This window comes from Sarcophilus harrisii, chromosome 2 (genome assembly GCF_902635505.1).
Source record: "Sarcophilus harrisii chromosome 2, mSarHar1.11, whole genome shotgun sequence".
Lineage (NCBI taxonomy): Eukaryota > Metazoa > Chordata > Mammalia > Dasyuromorphia > Dasyuridae > Sarcophilus > Sarcophilus harrisii.
Window position 1 is genome coordinate 517,907,987 of NC_045427.1, and position 19,474 is coordinate 517,927,460.

At 36.4% G+C, this 19,474-nt stretch overlaps 1 protein-coding gene across 3 annotated transcripts in view; it reads right to left on the reverse strand.

Annotated features, from left to right (window-relative positions):
- Positions 1-19,474, reverse strand: part of IQCH (IQ motif containing H) — a 289,727-nt gene that overhangs the window by 49,426 nt on the left and 220,827 nt on the right. For all 3 annotated transcript variants that reach the window (XM_031955329.1, XM_031955330.1, XM_031955331.1), the window contains one exon: positions 18,989-19,275. In XM_031955329.1, the coding sequence (XP_031811189.1) occupies positions 18,989-19,275 (287 nt within the window). The remainder of the gene's footprint in view (positions 1-18,988; positions 19,276-19,474) is intronic.

The following is a 19,474-nucleotide window of genomic DNA, read 5'->3' on the forward strand; positions in this document are numbered from 1 at the left end:
ATGAATCATCTCTTTAGGAGGAAATTGTAGAAGGGATTCCTGTTCATCTATACTTTGGGCTAAATTTGATTTTATTAATTCTATGAATTGTGGGAAAAACTTTTTTACTTAAGCTTATCAGAACTAATGTCATTTTCTTTTTGCTCATTATCAGTAAGAGGTATTTGTATTTTCCTGAAACTTTCTGACATTTCATTTGAAATTAACTTTGAGTGGCAAATGTGGGAAATCTCAAAACTTAAATCTTATTCAATAGTGACTAATTTAAGTATAAAAAATTGATTTTGAGTCTTTTAAAAACTTTTACTTTTTCATCTTTTTATATTTCAAGTCTTTCATATTTTTCCCTACTTCTATGTCTTTCCAGGTCTTCTCACTGTCCCTCTAAGTGTATGGTCTGAATGTTGAATTGATTTGTATCCTAGAAGGTGCCAAGTCATAAAGTTGTCTTTAAAAATACCTTTTCCTTATTGTTTCTCTATTATGTACTTTGCTGAATTTACTCTCTTATTTTGACAATGAATACTGAACTATAATAAACATGTAAACACCATTTTTATAAGCCTATTACAGGTTTCTAGGTTTAGTAATTCTATATGGTGCTTCAATAGCAATTCAATATAGTAATTCCATACTGTAATATAGTTATTCTCAATCTTTAATTTAAACACTATAAATGTCAGAACTGGTAAATGATTTGCTTAGTTCAGAGCTGTTCCTTTTAATGATACTACAAATGATCTCCAAAGGGGTTTTGTATAGATTTTCAAAGTAGAAAAACACTTGATATAGCCGCTATCAGGGAGAATTATTTCAAGCTGTCCTGTTTGATAAAGGAGGCACAAGACATATAATAATAGTGATTTCTTCTATGAGTGGTGATCAACTACCCTCACAAGGTAGAGGGCAAACAATGACTTGGCAGAAGAGATCTATTCAATAGTTCCAGAAATGCGGAATTTTTTTTAAACTAACATTTAGAATTTTAAGATTTGCAAAGTGTTTTCTATATGTTATCTTATTTGATTCTCATAACCATGAGTGTGGTTATTTGCCAGATTTTACAGATGAGACCAAGAGAGGTTAAATGCCTAGCTACAGAAACATGGTGGAAGGGGAGGAAGAGATATACTTACACAAGTGAGACAAGGACCTTTCCAGTTGAGGTCTTCCTTAGTAAAAGTTGTTAATCTAGTCAGTAAAAGTCAACAGCATTAGGGAAATAAGGCTGATGATCTGACTGAGAGTTGAGATTAGTCCCAGGCATCATTATTATTATATTCATTGCAACAGAATACTGAAACCCTTTTGTGAAACAGAGGAGTCGTTGTGGAACCATGGTGGGTAATCAGCAGCTAGGTAAGATAATGTCCAGAATGCTGAGTCTGGAGGCAAGAAGACCTGATTTCAAATTTGGCCTCAGCCAGTTCAACACCTGTGTGATCTTGGACAAATCATTAAACTGCTGCCTGCCTTTCTCCTTCAGCAAAATGGGGATAATAATAGCACCTACTTCCCAGGACTATTATAAGAAATAAATGAGATAATGCTTGTACAGGATTTAGCACAGTACCTGGCTCATAGTAGAGGTTATAAGGAATGCTAGTTATTCTTTTTTTTATAATTAATTAAAAAATTATTGAAGCTTTTTATTTTCAAAACATATGTAAGGATAATTTTTCAGCACTGACCCTTGTAAAACCTTGTGTTTCAATTTCCCCCCTCCCTCTCCCCACCCTCCTACATGGCAAGTAATCCAATTTATGTTAAATATGGTAAAATATATGTAAATTGAATATAGGCATACATGTTTATAAAATTATCTTGTTACACAAGAAAAATCTGATCAAAAAGGAAAAAAATGAGAAAGAAAACAAAACGCAAGCAAACAACAACAAAAAGAGTGAAAATGCTATGTTGTGATCCACACTCAGTCCCCATAGCTCTCTCTCTGGGTGTAGATGGCTCTTTCCATCACAAGATCATTGGAACTGCTCTCAATCATCTCATTGTTGGAAAGAGGCACATCTATCAGAATTGATCATCATATAGTCTTGTTGCCATGTATAATGATCTCCTGGTTCTGCTCATTTCACTTAGCATCAGTTCCTTTAAGTCACTCCAGGCCTTTCTGAAATCATCCTAATGCTATTCTTTCTTATTCTTATTATTTCAACTGGTGTCTGAAGTTATATCCCTGGGCTTTCCCTGTTGGTCTTTCCAGAAAATATACTAAAGGAAGGTAAAAGATTCCTAACAACCAGCAACAAATAGCCTGCAAATCTGGTCTTTGATTCTATTCTATGTATTAGTGCTACATATTATGTACTATTACTACAGTAGTTATTTAGTCTCAGTAGCCTTCTCAATGGTCTCTCAGCTTCCTGTCTCTCCAATTCATATCATACGCTATTACCAGATCTTAGACTTCCTGATGCACAGATCCTTTTCATGTCAACTTTGCTGCTCAGAAACATCAGTGGCTCCCTGTTGCCTGTAGGGCAACTTGATTATATTTCATCTTATTAGATATGGTCTAGTTCAAAAGAGCCAATAACTTTAATAATCTAGTGTTTGACAAACCCAAAGACCCCAACTTTTGGGATAAGAACTCACTGTTTGACAAAAATTGCTGGGAAAATTGGAAATCAGTATGGTAGAAACTAGGCATTGACCCACACTTAACACCGTACACCAAGATAAGGTCAAAATGGGTTTGTGACCTAGGCATACAGAATGAGATTATAAATAAATTTGAAAAACAGGATAGTTTATCTCTCAGACTTGTGGAAGAGGAAGGAATTTATGACCAAAGAAGAACTAGAGATCATTACTGATCACAAAATAGAAAAATTTGATTACATCAAATTGAAAAGTTTTGTACAAACAAAACTAATGCAGACAAGATTAGAAGGGAAGCAATAAACTGGGAAAACATTTTTACAGTCAAAGGTTCTGATAAAGGCCTCATTTCTAAAATATATAGAGAATTGACTCTTAATTTAAAAGAAAATCAAGCCATTCTCCATTTGATAAATAGTCAAAGGATATGAACAGACAATTTTCAGATTAAGAAATTGAAACTATTTCTAGCCATATGAAAAGATGCTCGAAGTCATTATTTATCAGAGAAATGCAAATTAAGACAACTCTGAGATGCCACTACACACCTGTCAGACTGGCTAGAATGACAGGGAAAGATAATGCAGAATGTTGGAGGGGATATAGGAAAACAGGGACACTAATACATTGTTGGTGGAATTGTGAATATATACAGCCATTCTGGAGAGTGATTTGGAACTATGCTCAGAAAGTTATCAAATTGTGCATACCCTTTGATCCAGCAGTGTTACTACTGGGCTTATATCCCAAAGAGATCTTAAAGAAGGGAAAGGGACCTGTATGTGCAAAAATGTTTGTAGTGGCTAGAAACAGGAAACTGAGTGGATGCCCATCAGTTGGAGAATGGCTGAATAAATTGTGGTATATGAATGTTATGGAATATTATTGCTCTGTAATAAATGACCAACAGGATGATTTCAGAAAGGCCTAGAGAGGCTTACATGAACTGATGCTGAGTGAAATGAGCAGGATCATTATTTACTTCAACAACAATACTATATGATGATCAATTTTGATGGCCCTGGCCATCTTCAGCAATGAGATGAACCAAATCAGTTCCAATAGAGCAGTAATGAACCGAACCAGCTACACCCAGTGAAAGAACTCTGGGAGATGACTATGGACCACTACAAAGAATTCCCAATCCCTCTATTTTTGTCTGCCTACAGTTTTGACCTTCAAAGGCTAATTGTGCACTATTTCAAAGTCCAATTCTTTTTATACAGTAAAATAACATTGGGACACGTATATATATATATATATATATATATATATATATATATTGTATTTAACTTATACTTTAACATATTTAACATGTATTGGTCAACCTGCATCTGGGAGAGGGGATGGAGGGGAAGGAGAGAAAAAGTTGGAACAAAAGGATTTGCAACTGTCAATGCTGAAAAATTACCTATGCATATATTTGTAAATAAAAAGATATAAAAAAAAGATATGGTCTAGTTTTCTAGTCTGTTGAGATCCTTTCGGATCCTGACTCTTCTATTTTGTTAGTTATCTGCCCCCAGTTTTTTTCTATCTGCAAATTTGCTAAGTTATGTTATCTAGTCCTTTATTCAAATTGCTAATAGTTCATGACCATTGTGGGTGTTCCACTAAAGCTCTCCTTTCAAACTGATATTGGATCATTAATGATGGCTGTCATTAATGACAGCCAATCAACCAAATTCTAAGGTCTTCTCCCCAGTTTCTTGGATTTTTTCAGTTCCTCTAGTGACATCTGTCTGATGGCACTCAAGCCTCAGATGTTGATCAGCTTTAGTTTTCTCTGTTTTCTTCTCTTTCTGGTTCATCTCCATCTCACTATTCTTGGTTGGGCTCAAGAGACAGAAAAGAAGAAATGAATTGTATGGTAAGGGAGGACTTTAAAAATGTCCTTTTTCTTCACTCACACACCTTAGTAGAGGCCCTTCTCACCTCACACCTAGAGTGCTACAATAGTGCTGCTTTGATTGGATTGTCTAACTCAAAACTTTCTACTCCAATTAGTCCTCCATTCTGGAAGCACAAATGATTTCTCTAAAGTACTTGTTTGGCCATATTACCTAATCAATAAATTAGTTATTCCCTTTTACCTCCAGGAATAAATATAATATCTTCTGTTCAGTATTAAAGCACTTTTTAACTTGGTTGCTTCCCTCCCTTTCAGTGTTCTCACACTTTACACTCTTTCACAAATTCTCCAATCCAACTACTTGCTGGATGTTACATTCAGTGTCCTCCTTCCTCATCTCCATCTCCTAAACTCCTTTATTGTCTCCAATCTCCCCTTTTATGACTCCCCTAATCCCCTCTACTCTGCCTTCCCCACCTCCCTACCTCTCTTCCCTCTGAGATTACCTTCCCCTTGCCTTCTCAGGTGACGGAGACTCTACTTGCCCTCTTACTTCACTCATTTTGTCACTTCTTTTAAGTATAAAAATCTTGTGCTGTATTGTCAATGCTGAAAAATTTCTCATGTATATATCTTGTAAATAAAAAACTATAATTTTAAAAAATTACATTAAAAAAACAATATTGTGCTGTTCAACTGTTCAGGTGTGCCCAGTGACTCTAGCACTCCAGTACTGTCTGTGGGCTTTTCTCCTCAAGGATACTGGAGTGATCTGCCATTCCTTCTTCAGCGGCAGAACTTAAGTGACTTGCCCAGGCTGAATTTGAACGCAGGTCTTCCTGACTTCAGTCCCAGTGCTCTTTCCACTGAGTCATCTAACTTTTTAATTTTAAAATCCTATATGGTATTGTTAGAGACAGATGAACTGTGAATTCAGTAGTTTTCCTTCTCATCTTGTTAAGGAAATTAAAGCTTGAAGACCACACTGCTAATAAGTTAGTCCAGTCACTATTTGGACTAAGGTCTGTTGAGTATAAGTTTGTCCTTTGACAACATACAACTACCCCCTTCAAAGCATTAAGACAGAACCATGTACATACTACAGCAATTGACTGTACCCCTTGTCATCACCAACTAAACAATTTAAAAAACACAATGAAAACAGATACACTCTAATGACTCCCTAATATAGTCGAGGTATAGCCCTTTCTGTGAAAAGAACTGTCATACTATAAACATCAAAATGGTGAATTTACACTTCGGTCCTTATATAGCAGTACAATGAGGGAGATGCACATGCCAAAGCCACTTATTAGTGGCAAGTCTTAGAGACTCACCAACACCATAGCAAGGGATAATTAGGGGAAAGATGGATTGAAAGAGATACTTCTTGCTATTGACATTGGTTAGGCTGGAGTAGAGAAATGAAACTGAGGGGTATTGTTTCCTTTCATTTTAAAGGATTTTTTCCTCAGATTTAAGTTAAGTACATAAATTGAAAATAACTCAATACCTTCTATGCAACCATCTTTGATTAGTTCAATAAGACTTCTGAAGAATTAGAGAACTGCAAATGACAGCTCTGGATGCAAGCTTTAATCCAGGTATGAGGAAACAGGTGAATAAATTGCTGTACATTAATCTATTATTATAATATGATGCCTTTAAGACCAATAAGCAAGAGGAAAACACAGATTTGTTCTTTTTTTTTTTTTTTTGGCTGAGGCAATTGAGGTTAAGTGACTTGCCCAGGGTCACACAGCTAGGCAATGTTAAGTGTTTGAGATCAGATTTGAACTTAGGTTCTCCTGACTTCAGGGCTGGTGCTGTATCCACTGTGCCACCTAGCTGTCCTGAAAAAACAGATTTGAAAAAGAATTTTGCAATAATGTTAAATGGGGAAACAAAGAGGAAACTCAGCAGAATGGAGTACATATTAACCACAACTGTATGTGAAGAAAAATGAATGAGAATGAATAAATGAAGAATTGTAATGGAGACTTAAAAAGGTGATAAAAAGATATTATAGTTTATGATTAAAATTAATTTTAATGTAAATTTAATTGGTTTTATTAGTATTTGATGTGAAAATTCAAAAGGAAAATATTAAAAAAAAGAAAACTACTCAATTGACTAGTATGCTCCTTGTCTACAGTGAAGGTTCATGTTAGTCAAAAGGAAACTTGCCTGGGAATTTTGAAACCTGGACTTCAAATTCTAGGGCGAGGGATGTTTCCGGTTTTATTGGGCAGATAGGTTACTGCCTTTCATCATAATTGTGGATGCACGAATAAGAAATAAGGACTGAGAACTTTCTTCAAGAAAGTTTGCTATCAGTGGGTCAAGCTGGATTTCTAGTGGGTCAAGCTGGATTTCTTTACTGGTTTACAAGGATTGGTGCCTTGGGATAATACCACCTTGCAATTTTGTGAAGTCCTTTGAGCTTTTCAAGCACTTTCACACTGAGTATCTCAAATGGTACTAACAGCAGGGGAGGAGGGCAAGAATTACCATCCTTAATTTATAGATGGGGAAACTGGGATCCAAAAAGATTGAAATAGCTTGTTTAAGTTCTCATAGTTAGTCAGAGTTTGAGGTGGGACTTGAATCCTAGTTTCCTGATTCCTGCTCTAGTACTTGAAAGTAATAATAATAATAATATGCAGAGATGAACGTTTTTGCCTCTGCTGACTGTTGTAGCTTTAATGAGCTGTATTAGTTACATATTATAGCATTGATTCCTTTGGAAATCATCTTTTTTACTTATTTAATAAGGACTTGAGGAATTAAGCCCAAAATGTTTACACAATGTTTAGAAAAGTAAAATACATGCTGAAAAGGATTTGCTCATTGCTTAAACAATTCTATTTATGCAAAAGATTCATGTAACTTTATAAAGGTTTTCAGGGACTTTAAAGTATTTTAAATGTTCTGTTAGACTGTACTAGTAACAGATGTTTAATGACATGTTTAAGTTTTTGTTTTGCTGAAAAAGCAATAGATAACTTGATATTTTCTTTTAAAAATTACAACAAAAATCCCACAACTTTTAAAGTAGGTCTAACACCCATCATTTTTCATGCCTTCCTGATGATAAATCAAGCAACTAAATTCATATGCCAATAGTATGGAAGTAAGATTTCTCATTTGCCTAAAAATAGAATCCTTTCCAAAGCACAATCTTTGTGACACTTCTTGTTCTTTTTCATAATAAGACAGATGGTGTCAGTAATTGCCTATATATTTAATTAAGTAAAAAAGCTGCACAGGGAGGATTTGGCAAAAGTAGGAAATTTCAAGTCATGCTATAAGGAAAAGGAAAAAAGTGAAACAAGGCAGAAACCCAAGGTTGGTCACTGAATATAGGCTCTTGATAGCCACATGCTCATATATGGATCTTCCTTTCTGGGGGCCTAAAAGTCCTGTCCAAATACTGAATGATGGGGATTCTGCTGAGGAATTCCAAGTTTTAGGATTATTTTTGTTTGTTTTTGTTTTGCAAACAGATTTTTGACCAGCTAGAAGGTAATAGCTCCATCTGTTCTTTAAATCTCTGTCAAATGTTGACAGGATTCTTCTAGTAGCCCTTCCAATTTCTCCTTTAGACAGGCTGTTGCCCAGTTTTACATACCCAGTGGGCTAACCTTTCTGAAAGGGGAAAAGAACTTCAGGGAAGGCATTAGCTTCTGCTTATAGTGCATGGTTCAGGAAAACCAATTGAGCAATCGTGTTAGAATTCTCAACACTTTAACAGTGGGAGGGGTTCAAAGGATGTGAATGATCAGAAAGGCCCTTTCTTCATTACAATTCTATAGCATTAAGCTGCTTGTTCTGCCCCACCTTGGTTACTGTTTTGATTGAAATGCCCACTTGCAATATAGCTTACTTAATTTGGCTCACTCCTAATTGTCTAATGCTGACATAGTCCATCTCCACTGCCTCTCCAGACAGGGCCAGCAGGACCAGAAAGGACACCAAGCTAAGTCACATTGTAGCCACCATTATCCCAGTGTTTCCAACAATACAATACAGGTAAAACCAGGGTAAAATAAATATCAAGGAGAACCTTTGAGAAAGAAATTAAAAAATTAATTTGCATGTTGAATTGTCAAAAAGATTTAGAGTTGGAAGAGAACTTGGAAATATCTAGTCCAACCTCTTAATTTTGTAAATGAGGAAATTAAGACCCCAGAGAAGTTAAGTGAATTACCCAGAGTCTCAGAGCTAACTGGCCATTTAGTAAATGACTAAATTCTATCATTCTATCTGACTCCATCCAACGGTCTTTCCACTATTCCACTGGCCTTTTGTCAGCTAGGAGCTGTTTTTTGCTTTTCCTCCAGATGCCTTTCCAAGTCATTTTTAAATCACTAATCACTGCTACTGGTAGAGGTGGACTTTCAGGGGGAAAGGGTCAAACTGGAACCTAAAATGGTTGTTCCAACTGACCATATCCTAGGGGATTGCCCTTGGTGGCAGAAGGTCTTTAAGTACGGATAAAGAAGTATGAATTTGCATGAAGCTAGGAGATATGGTAGCTTTTAAGCTGAGAAGTAGCGTGACCAAAGCAGGCCTTCTAAAAAGTAGGTCTTTAAAAAACATGTTCTTCCCCTCTTCCCCCTTCTCCCCCTTCTTTTTAACACACACACACTCTCTCTCTCTTAAACAGGAGATGGTTTGTTAGGGGAAGGGAAGAATATATTCAGAAATGCAAGTGATGTAAAAACATGATTCTGTCTCTGTCTGTGTTTCTGTCTCTGTCTCTCTGTTTCTTTCTAATAGTTCTAGAAACTACTTATAGGATAGGTTAGTTTAGACAGGCACTAAAGGAATGGGTTTTGTCTTAAGTTTTATCCAAGAGCTAAGATTTATTATCCAGTCCTAAATTCTATGAACAAATTTGTTTAAAGTGGAATCCTTAATTTTGTTCTTATGTCTAGTGCCACGTGGTACTGGATTGATAAAGACACCTACTAGTTGTGTGGTTCCATGACAGACACGATTGTTGTCATCTTCACTGTGAAACATGTCATCACCATCATAAGGAACCCTAACTACTGGTATATTTTCTCTTCCTTTATATGTTTCTTTTATTGGCATCACCGTAGACTTTGTAAAGTTACAAGTCTTTTATTTAAGTGTTTCAGAACCCTTTGGGGTCTATTTTCCCTTTGTTATGTATTAGCTTGTGATTAACAATGTGCTTTTATTATAAAATTTAAAAACAGTAAATAATAGGCAAATTTGTATATACTCAAAGCCTATTAAATTTTAGAGATATAGTGTTAACTTTTATATGTATATATTTGATATAACTTGTATATATACATAGATACATATGCATGGATGCATAATAACATATATAATTGTATATGTGTATATATATATATATATGTATTTTTTTTTCCTTAATGATAGAATGTAAATCTCAATAGTGCTGTATTGGAGAATATCCCTGAAAAAAGAAGTAGTGAGATCTAAGAAAAAGTAAAAGTTAAAAAAAACAACAACAACTGAAATGAATCTTGGTAATATATTGACCTGTGTGTTTTTCTGTTGAGTCATTAGACTTCTGCTGGCCTTGGTTTTCCATTCTGAAAAAATAGATTTATTCGTTTTTGAGATTTCTCTCTCATCCCTAGGACTATGACATAATGAGCTTCAATATTCTAAACTTTCTAGAATAATGTTAATAAGAATGATATTTTATATTTTATGATGCTTTTATTTTTTTCAAAACATTCTCACTCCTATACTCCCAACAGATCCTCAGAATACTTTTGAGGAAGCATCCACACACATTTGACAGACAAGAGTTTAGAGATATGGAGGGTAAACAAGCATTTATTAAGCCCTTTACATGCTCCAGGGACTGTACTAAGCACTTTACCAATATCTCATTTGACCCTCACAACAACCTTGTGAAGGAGGTGTGAATATTACTTTATTTTACAGGTGAGAAAACTGAAGCAAGCAGGAGTCAACTGATTTGCTCAGGGTCACAGACTCCAAATTTAGGGTTCTAGCCACTGTACTCTCTGCTACCTAAATGATATGTCTTAAGTTGTCACATCAGTGGTAGAGTGGAGACTAGAAACTAAGTTGTTTGCCTCTCTATTTAATACAAGAAAAAGTTTTCCTAAAGCCAAACTCATGATCTTTCACCTCAAAACCCTGACTTCTTCCTAACTTTTCTATTTCTACTGAAATCTCTTAAGACTGAGACCTTGGCTCATCCATCTCTGCCATGTCTTGCCCTTTTATTCCTACAGCTACAAGTTTAGTTCAGTCTCTCCTTCTCTCTCACCTAGGATTACTATACCAGTTCCCTAATTGGCTTCTTTCCTCCACCTCTTTGTCACTGTTGTCCCTCCTATATTCTGCTTCCAGAAGGATTGATTTTCCTTAAGTTCAGATATGACTTTGCCACTCCCCTGCTCAATCAACTGCTGTGAGTCTCTGCTGCCTCATGGATAAAATATAAATCTTCTTAGCTTATAAAGCTCTTCAGTTCAGCAAATTGGCCTCCTCTGCTCTCGTGTGAAATTCCATTTCCTTTCTCTGTGCCTTTACCTGGAATACACTCTCTTTTCACCTTTAACTCAGGTAATATTTTTCATTTTTCAAGATGTAGCTCAAGAACCACCTTCTGTAACAGAGAATCAGAAACTACCTTAAGCCTTTCCTATTCCCTACCTCAGTTGGTAGTATTCTTCCTCCCAAAATACTTCATATGCTACTTTGTATCCATGTTTCCATTTATTTTTCCATATTCTGTAGATATGACTACAGATGGACAACTAACCTGGATGCTTATGGTCTTAGAAAGTTGCCCAAGAGATTTCAGAAAACCTTGGAAAGACTTAAATGCACTGCTGTAAAATAAAGTAAGTTGAACCATCAGAACATTGTATTCAGTAACAGCAATCTTGTATAATCATCAACTATGATAGACTTGGCTCTTCTCAGCAATACAACAATCCAAGACAATTCAAGAAGACTCATAATGGAAAATACCATTCACATCCAGAGAAAGAACAGATGGAGTCTGAGTGCAGATCGAAGCATACTATTTTCACTTTTTAAATTTTTTCATGTTTTTTTCTTTTGGTCTGTTTCTTCTTTCATAACATGACTAATATGAAAATAAGTTTTACCTGATTGCACAGATATAATCTATACCAAATTGTTTACTATTTTAGGGAGAAAATTTTAAATAAAAAGAATGTTAGAAATTATTTTTATATGAATTTGGAAAAATAAAATACTATTTAAAAGAAAAAAAGTTGCTTGATAGTTGCTTGACTCATACTGAATTCTAGCTTGCCTAGGTTCACCCAACCATTGTGTATTAAAGGCAGGACTTGAATCCAAACTTCCTGACACTGTGGCTGGACCTCTATTCATTATAATATGCTGTCTACTCAGGTTAGTGCTGAAGTATTATAACATTTTTTTAAGATATGAAGAAATTGAGGTTTAGAGATGTTAAATAATTTGTCCATAGTAACACAGATACCAGTAATAATAAGCATTTATATAGTGCCTAGTATGGGCCAAGCACCATGCTAAGTGCTCTACAAATATTATTTCAGCTGATCTTTGTAATAATCCTGGAAGAAAAGTGTTATCCTAATTTTATATGGTTGAAGAAGCTGAAGCAAACAGAGGTTAAATGATATACTCAGCATTATATAGTTAGAGAATATCTGAAACTGGATTTGAACTTGGGTCTCCCTAATGCTAGGTCTAGTGCTCTTTCCATGTAAACTGCCTGGTATAAGTGTTTAGAGGTAGGATCTGAATTCTATTTTTCCTGGCTTTCAGGTCTAGCCCTCTATCTGCTACTTGATATTGTCTCTCTGAAATGCCGACTGTTGCTTCTAATGTAGTAAGTCAAGTCACCTGAAAATCAGTCTTCTGCCATTTACTTAAATCTTTTATGATTATTTAACCTAGCAAATATTTAAATCCTGTCCTTTCGCCCCTCAACTAGACTATAAATTCCTAGAGGGTAGGTACTTATTTCTTTTACTTCTTTATTATATTTATTATCATATTATATTTGTATTTGTTTTGCACATTGTGGTGTTCTTTTCTATAATACGATCATTCTCTCTGGGAGCAGGTTTCTTGGGGAGGTTTTCTGGAGGCAGCCTTAGTTTCAGTTCAGAGTAATAAACACCTCAAATATAGCCAGGAGTTAAAGTCCAGTCCTTTATTGTCTCTTCCAAAATAGCCCGGGTTAGTTTTCTTAGAGGCCTATCTCACTCCTTGGTTCCAAGAGCTCTTGCAGCTTGTCATTTAGATCTTCTAGCTTCTGCCTCTAGCTCAACTCTGACTCATGGCTTCTCATTCTCCAACTGACTTCTGGCTCTGGCAATCTTCCGAACTAACTGACTCCATTGACTCAGCTCCTTTTTATGCTCTTTTAGAGATGTAAACTCAAAGGTTGACTCCTCTTCCGAGAGTGGGATTATGGGAGGTGTGAATCTCATACTGAATTCTGACTTGTGAATCTCCCAACTTGTAAACTAATGTGTGTGAGCTAATGTGTGAACTCTCAAAGGTGCAAACCCAAGTATACAAGCATTGCTTCCATCAATTCCAGTGAGTCAACACCTTGTTTCAAGTTCTGGCCCATAACAGCACATAGTGATGTATTGCTAATGTTTCTTGAGTCTCCTGAAAGTGAATAGGTAAATATTCCCAACATAGATCTTGGGGTCATAGGATTTTGATCTGAAAAGGACCCTAGAGGCATAGAAGCCTAAATCCTGGCCTCCATGAGTCCTTGGTTCTGCCACTGAAGATGTATCCTTAGCCAGGTATTTACATTCTCTGGATAGAGTTGGCTCTCTAAATGGCAAGCTCACATGCGCTTATCTCCTTAGTGAACAATGTCCCCTTTGTGGTCCTGTCCCTCGCTGCTCCTCAGCTCCACCTTCTGTTTGGCTCTGGACTTCCTTTGCTTGTTTTCCATTGTCTCTCCCATTGCCTCCATCTGCTGTCATTACTGACTCCCAGGGGCACATGTGTTCTTTGGAGAAGCCCCATGACTGTTCAGATTTCCCTTCAGGGAACCAAGTCTGACCTCCCTTCTATGGTCCTTTTTTTCTATTTCATGTCCCAGTTCTTTGCCATTATCTTCATTTGTCTATGCTTTGTCTCTAGAAGATGGAAAGATATCGTAGATGTGGCTCCCTTCAGAATGTTACCCACAAGGTAACATTTCTGGAAGAAATGGCATCACAGTCATAAGCTCACATAACTAGAAGAGAAGGTATATTGCTCATGTAGTGAAAAGAGCAGAGTACCTGGGTTGAAATCTCAGCTTTGTGAATAACTTTATGTTTGGGAAGTCACTACATATCTCACCTAGTCTTAGGTGGTGGTTTCAGGCAAACTGAGACTGACTGAAGATCTTAACTTAAAAGGGCCAAGGTCTCCCACTGCATCTAGGGCCATCTATGTCTGATTGCTGGACTCAGGTAGTTCTGAAAGGAAAAGTGAGGCAGGAGACCTCGCACAGCCCTCCCTCACATCCAGCTCACCTGCACGTCTCTGATGTCATGGTCCTCTTTGAGAACAAAGGACAAACAAAGGACAAATAAGTGTCTGGAAAAATGTTTATTGACTGACTTTTAAACGCCAAGTGCAAAAGAAAAGTCCAGTTGGATTAAATGACTGAGGATTAATTACTCATCCTCTATCCAGTGAACATCATGTTGAGAGGAAAATGAATACTCGAGACCAGGTTAGTTCAAATCTTATCAGAGAGCTCTCCATATCAAAGGAACTTGAATCCTGATTAATCTGATAGCATTAATTCTAGACCAAAATCCTCATTGGGTGGAGCAGTGATGCCCAGAACAATGCCTGGACTTATGTAGCATAATTTAAAACTAAAACGCTTGTTGGGGGAAATTCAAACAAAGATGAAGAAAGGTGAGTTTGAATAGTTGAGAAAAGATTAAGCCTGGAGCTCATTTTTGAAATACAGATAGTGTTTGGCTAGACAGAAGGGAGAGGAAAATGTATCCCAAGTGTGTGTGTCTGTGTGTGTCTATGTCTGTGTAAGTGTGTGTGTGACAGACAACGTGGGCAAAGGTTTAGCCTCTTTGGAAATGGTCTGCTTCCAAGGGTGCTGCATTTGCTGGGCTCTATTTGATTCTTATTATATCACAAACACATAGATTATTTCATTTTGTCTTTGGTTATGCATCATCAAAACAGCTTCTAAATAAGCAACTATGTGTTTTTTAAACTTTCCTGATCTACAGAATCAGATCATCAGTTGAAACACATGACACACCAAGGTGCATTACTATTATGATTATCTAATAATCTAAATGCTTTCAATTGTAATAACTCTTAACCTAAGTGTATATTGCTTTAACAGCAAGTAACTAAATGTTAAAAACCAATAGGATAATAAAGACAGAAAATATACCTATACAGAAGTGCAACAACAAGCAACCCTTTAGTCTTCCTTGACATAATGGTAGGCTTTTTATTACCTTCTAATTATTATTATTCCTTTCAACTTTGCTAAAGAGGATAGAAGAGATCAGGAGAGAGAACCTGGTGATGAAACTTAGCAGTTAAATAATGCAGAACATCATTTTACTGTTCCTATGCTTGCAAAGCAGGCCATCTGGAAAACCACCAGATATTACAGCACTTGCTTTGCACAGGGCCGTAGTGGGCAATTTTCAAAACTGTCGGTTTTGGAAAAACCATGGGTTTTGCAAATAATTACAGGATCATAGGATTGAAAGCTAAAAGGGACCTTCAAGATCTTTTAGGATTTTTCAGAAAACAAAACCAACGTCTAGCAGGGGAAGTAACCTGCCCTAAGCAGGTAGGAATATAACTTGTCTGAATCCAAATTGGAGAATTCTCTTGTGTGACTTTCATATCCTTAGAAACGAAGCACATTTGACTTGCAAGAACATTACTCTCTCTGGTTCCTTTTCCTATCTGTATGCTTATCCCTTCTCAAGCTCTTTTTTCTTATCAGATTCCATAGGTTCATTTATCAGCTCTATGCAGATGATTCCAAATCTATATATTTAGCTCTAGTCCTTTTTATGGAGCCCCAGTCTCATGTCACTAGCTATTTATTTAATATTTGCAGTAGGATGTCTGGTAGTCATCTTAAGCTCAGCAAGACTAAACAAAAATCATTACCTTTCTGCCTTTACCTACCCTTCTTTTGAACTTCCTTATTATTCTTCAGGGCAGCATCTTCCTCCTGAATCACCAAAGTTCACTTTTTGGTTTTTCCCCCAGCTTCTCATTCTTAACCCATATATCAAATGAATTTCCAGTCATTTTTGTTTCTACAACATCTCTCATCTATATCACCTTTATACCCATGCAGATGTCATCTTAGCTCAGACACTCATCATCTCTTCCTTGGACCATTGCAATGGGCTCCCAATTGGTTTCCTTGCTTTATGTCTTTTTCCATTCCTATCCATTCTTTACCCAGCTGCCGAAGTGATTCTCTTAAAGCACAGTTCTGACCATACTATACTCCCTACTCTATAAATGCTAGTGGTTTGCTGTTCTTCATATATCATGAGACATCTCCCCTTTCTATGCGTTTGCCTTAGTTATTCTGTCTGAATAACTCTCTCTCATTACCATACCAAGAGGTAAAGCTCCTGGAATCCCTGGCTCCCTTCAACGTCCAACTCAAGCATCTCCTTCTATAAGAAGCCTTTTCTGTTTTTTTCTCTCCCCATTCTCCTCTCTGCAGCTGCTGGCACCTTTCCCTCTAAGGTTATCTTTTATCTTTTGTATAGATTTTGTATATTCCCATACTAAGTATTTGCTGGCTCCTCCATCAGAATGTAAGGCAGAAAATCCTTTTTCTTTTTTTCTGTGTGCCCCAAGTTCTTAGCTGGCACATAGAAAGAGCTTAATAAATGTTTATTGATTGGTTGGTTGGTTGATTGATTACACAGCACAGCATTGCGCTAGATTTACAAAATAAAGCTAAGATGAAGTCTAGCTCCTTTAGGAGTTTACATAAGAAACATTCCTTAGTACTCCCACAAAAAGCAAAAATTTAAAAAGGCCCTGTTAAATTCTAAGCTATGGAAAGATTTTGATGGCAACACACATCCACACACATACACACACACACACAGACACACACACACTCACACACAGACATACATACCTACCCACCCACACTCACATCTCCACACACATACATGCATATAGGAAATGGAAACTTTATGGTTAGCTTGGGATGCACAATAGCCTTGGCCCCAGCTTTAGTTTTATATCTGCCATTCCATCTTTTACTCATTAGTATGGGAGGCCAAAATGCTTTGAAATTAAGACACTGGGGTAACCTGAGAGCTACTGGTAGTTTGCTAGAAAACAACTATCAACATAGATCCAAATTTAGAGCAGTTTAGTCTGTAGAAATTAAGCAGCAAGCTATATAAACTTACTGAGTCTACACTAAAGATTCAAAGACACTTGGCTCAGTGACCAGCAGATACATTATATAAAAAAGAAGATTTAAGCTGGTAAGTACAAAGTATTTGGGGGAATTATATGGACTAAAGAGCTTGATGAAGGACTCTCCTAAAGAGGAAACTACCTCCTACAGAAGGTGGTGCTTGAGTTGAGTCTTAGGGAACGAGGGATTCACCAAGAGGTGAAGGCGATAAGGAAGAGCAAATTAGCCAAACCCTTGAGGAACAAACTGACATTTATGGGGCAAAAAGCACTGATTTTTTCCCCCAGTCTCATCACTGAATATATTGGGGCTTTATCTTTTTCCTAAAAGAGCTATAACAGAAAAAACCTCATGGCTTTAAAATGAGTCCAGTCTTGTTAGGAAGAAATAGCATTCCAGATAAGAACTCCTGCTAAAACTAGAGACTGAAAATAGAAAAAGAAGAAACTTCTTGAGAAAAAAGAAACCAAAATTTTGAGAATCAAACTGATCTTTATGAAGGTCAGGATATTGAGTTTTTTTCCCTCCTTAGTGTCAAGACTATGTTAAGGCTTCTGTCATTGTTGTCTTGATGGCTTTTTCTTCTTCTTCAATAAGGCAAGTGGATAATGAATAGGCTGATAGATAAACTTTTCTTCTCTGTCTCTGTGTCTCTGTCTCTGTTCATGTGTGTCTGTCTCTGTCTCTTCTGTGTGTCCCTGTGTCCCTCCCTCCCCTCTTCCTCTCTCTCCCCCCTCTCTCTCTTCCCCCCACTCTGTTTCTCTCTGTCTTTCTCTGTCTGTCTCTGTCTCTGTCTCTGTCTCTGTCTCTGTCTCTGTCTCTCTCTCTCTCTCTGTCTGCATTAGGGGTTGTGACTTGCCCAGAATCACATAGGTAGTTGATGTCCTGTTTGTTGATTAGAAAATGAAATCCTCCAGTTGGGAATCCTAAACTGAAATTATGAGAATGTAGGAGTCCACACAATACCTTGAATCTGGAGATAATCTTTTTTAGTGAATCCTATAAAAATTGGAACTTGTCCCAAGATGCTGCAAATACTATTTAAAATAAGTAGAAAATCTCTATTTCTTATATTATATAGTACTTTTTTTACACCTAATGTACTGATGTATATAGCTATTTATTACATTTATCTGTGAAGATCTTTTATTAAATATAAACTTCATGAGGGTTTCCTTGAACTTGTTAACTCTCTTAGCCCTAAATTCATGATTTAATAAATATTTCCTGAGTTACATTGAAAAAATGATTAGCCATTAGGGTGAATATTGGGCATCACAAGTTTTTACAACTGGGAAGGATCTTAGAAATCAATTTCTCAATCCTTTCATTTTTCAGAAAAGGAGATTGAGATCCTAGAATTTTAAACGAATTATTAAGGTTTATACGGATAATAGATTAGGTTTGAAACTCATGATTAATTCCATGGAATATTATACAGGATTCAAATTTTTGACTCTCAGTGGACATAGAATATAGTATAAAATGCTATTGCCAGAATCTGATTATTTAACTTTAAAACAGAGGCACATATGTGAAGTAGCTACTAATTGAGATTTTTAAACTGGATTTTACAGCTAGGAAATTCAAATACAGTAAGGTTGAAAATGATTTACCTTAAGTCACAAACAAAATGATTGGTAATAGGGATAGAAAAGAAACAAAGACTTGTGACTCCATCCTAGTGAGAGATTTTGTGTTTTAGAATAGACTTCATACTTAATGAGTCTCAGGGAAGCATAAAAAATTTTGTCTGTTGGGAAAATCTTTTTAGACTGCTTATTTAATATAGAACAAAGTAGCTAATCTAGGTAGTTTCCAGTCTATGATGATGGCATCTACCTTCATTCTTTAGGCTTAAACTTTGGTCTAAGATGGCAATGGCTTGACCAACGTGAATAATATTTACAGAAACAGATTGCTCAGAAGTCTACTGAATCCAAGAAGTACTTCCTATTCTCTAAGTACTATAGTGGAAAGTTGGAAGTCTTAACATGTTCCAATATTTCACAGGGCTTTGTTCAACTCACCTGCTGTTCCAAGGTTTCTGGATGGATAAAGGTCACCAGGTCAATAGAGAAATAACCCACAATGTTTCTCTCTTTACATGCATTTCCTATTTGAAAACATAACGAATTGAGAACCTCTGGATCAACTGATGATTGTGGTATGGTGTTGCCAGAGGAGACCAAAGGGCCATCTGCATGGATTTGGTCCCCTGTTGAAAGCATTTTTATTTCTCCTGTTGGCTCTATCAACATATCCACAGTCAAATTGGTGACAGTTTCAGCAGGGGGAAATGCCTCGATCACACCACCTGGAGGAAAAAGAATGAGATTTATAAAAGTAACAAATATAGGTACACCTCAACCAAAATCATTTATTGTCTTTCAGAAAACAGAATATTAAGTGAATTAGTGTTATGGTAGGGCAGTTAGCTTGATAGGAATTGATTGAAGGTGGAGAAGCTGTTAGTGTGAGATAAACTTAGGGTAATACAAGAAGTGTAGGAGGAA